The sequence below is a fragment of the Gastrolobium bilobum genome, unplaced genomic scaffold (genome assembly GCF_033153095.1).
Source record: "Gastrolobium bilobum isolate Gb01-03AN ecotype WA unplaced genomic scaffold, APGP_CSIRO_Gbil_v1 utg10420, whole genome shotgun sequence".
Classification (NCBI taxonomy): domain Eukaryota; kingdom Viridiplantae; phylum Streptophyta; class Magnoliopsida; order Fabales; family Fabaceae; genus Gastrolobium; species Gastrolobium bilobum.
The window spans coordinates 1-1545 of NW_026899732.1; the positions used below are offsets into that span (position 1 = coordinate 1).

The 1545-nt window shown below is 37.2% G+C and overlaps 1 protein-coding gene across 1 annotated transcript; it reads right to left on the reverse strand.

The window, feature by feature from the left end:
- Positions 1-665: 665 nt before the first annotated feature.
- LOC133293061 (uncharacterized) lies at positions 666-1314 on the reverse strand. The gene is made up of 2 exons (XM_061491579.1): positions 965-1314; positions 666-857 (listed from the first exon to the last, which is right to left on the reverse strand). The coding sequence occupies exons 1-2, from the start codon at positions 1275-1277 to the stop codon at positions 823-825; spliced, it is 348 nt and encodes a 115-aa protein (XP_061347563.1). The 5' UTR covers positions 1278-1314; the 3' UTR covers positions 666-822.
- Between the last annotated feature and the right edge of the window lie 231 nt (positions 1315-1545).

A 1545-nucleotide genomic window follows, 5' to 3' on the forward strand; every position in this document is an offset into this window, starting at 1 on the left:
GTGTATTGAGCACAAATACCACGCTTTTCCAGAAATTTAGCAAATGGGCCCGGATGTTGTCCACTTTCATCATACCTTCCATAATATTCACCACCCCTATCAGACCTGACAATCTTCACCTTTCTGTCTAATTGCCTTTCAACTTCATTAATATAAATCTCCAAAGCATTTGCAGCTTGAGACTTATCATGCAACAAATAGACATAACCATAACGTGAATAATCATCAATGAAAGTGATAAAATATTTTTCTTTATTGAAGGCATTAACATCAAACGGACCACATACATCAGTGTGTATAATTTCAAGAAGCTGAGTGCTCCTTGTGGCTCCTTTCTTTGTGTGTTTTGTTTGTTTTCCTTTAATACAATCCACACAAACATTCAAATCAGTAAAATCTAAATCCGGAAGGATTTCATTATTTACCAATCTTTTCATCCTTTCTTTGGAAATATGTCCCAAATGTTTGTGCCACAAGTAAGCGGAACACTCATTAATTAAGGTACGTTTAGTACCAACATTATGATGCAGAGTCATAAGTGTTTCAGCATAAAGATTATCAAGACATAATTTATATAATCCATCACATAAAGTACCATTACCAATCAAATGATTGTGCTTGTACAAACTGAAACTACCACTACCAAATTTAAAAGAGTATCCAGCAACATCAAGTTTGGAAATTGAAACTAAATTCCTAGATATACTAGGTACATAAAGAGTTTCACGTAAATCCAAATGAAATCCACTATCGAGAATTAAACGGTAAGTCCCAACAGCTTCCACCGGAACTTTCACTCTATTGCCCATAAGGACAAACTTTTCATTTGGCTTTGTGGTTTGGGTCATAAGAAATCCCTACATTGTATTAGAAACATGAGTAGTACAACCAGAATCAATCCACCAAGTATTATAAGGAACTTCAGCCAGGTTTGATTCATAACATACATAAGCAATAGGCTTACCTTTCTTTTCGAACCAAGCCTTACGTTTCAGGCAATCCCTTTTGAAATGCCCTTCCTTTTTACAGAAATGGCACCTCATCTTTGCATTACTTTCCTTTTTGTGGATTTTAGAAGAAGAGGCCTCATTCACTTTAAGGGGTCCTCCTCCTCCTCCTTTCTTCTCATGCTTCTTTCCTTTATTCTTTTCAGCTCCTTGATGCTTTACATAATTGATAGAATGAGCTCCCTGATTCTTAAGTCTGGTTTCCTCCTGAACTAACATACTGTGCAATTCATGCACATTCCATTTGTCTTTCATGGTATTATAGTTCATTTGGAAAGGACCATACTCAGACGGTAATGAGTTCAATACGAACTGCACCAGGAAGTTCTCATCCACATCCATTCCCAATGCTTTCAGTTTTGCCGCAATGCTTGTCATTTCAATAACATGCTCATGCATAGTACGCGAACCATCAAACTTCATGGTGGTCAGTGTACTCATAAGTGTCCCAGCAAGAGACTTATTAGCAGTTTGGGAGCGCTCTTCCACAAGTTTCATCATTTCGATGGCACTTTCAGTTTGTGGAAGAGCTGACTTA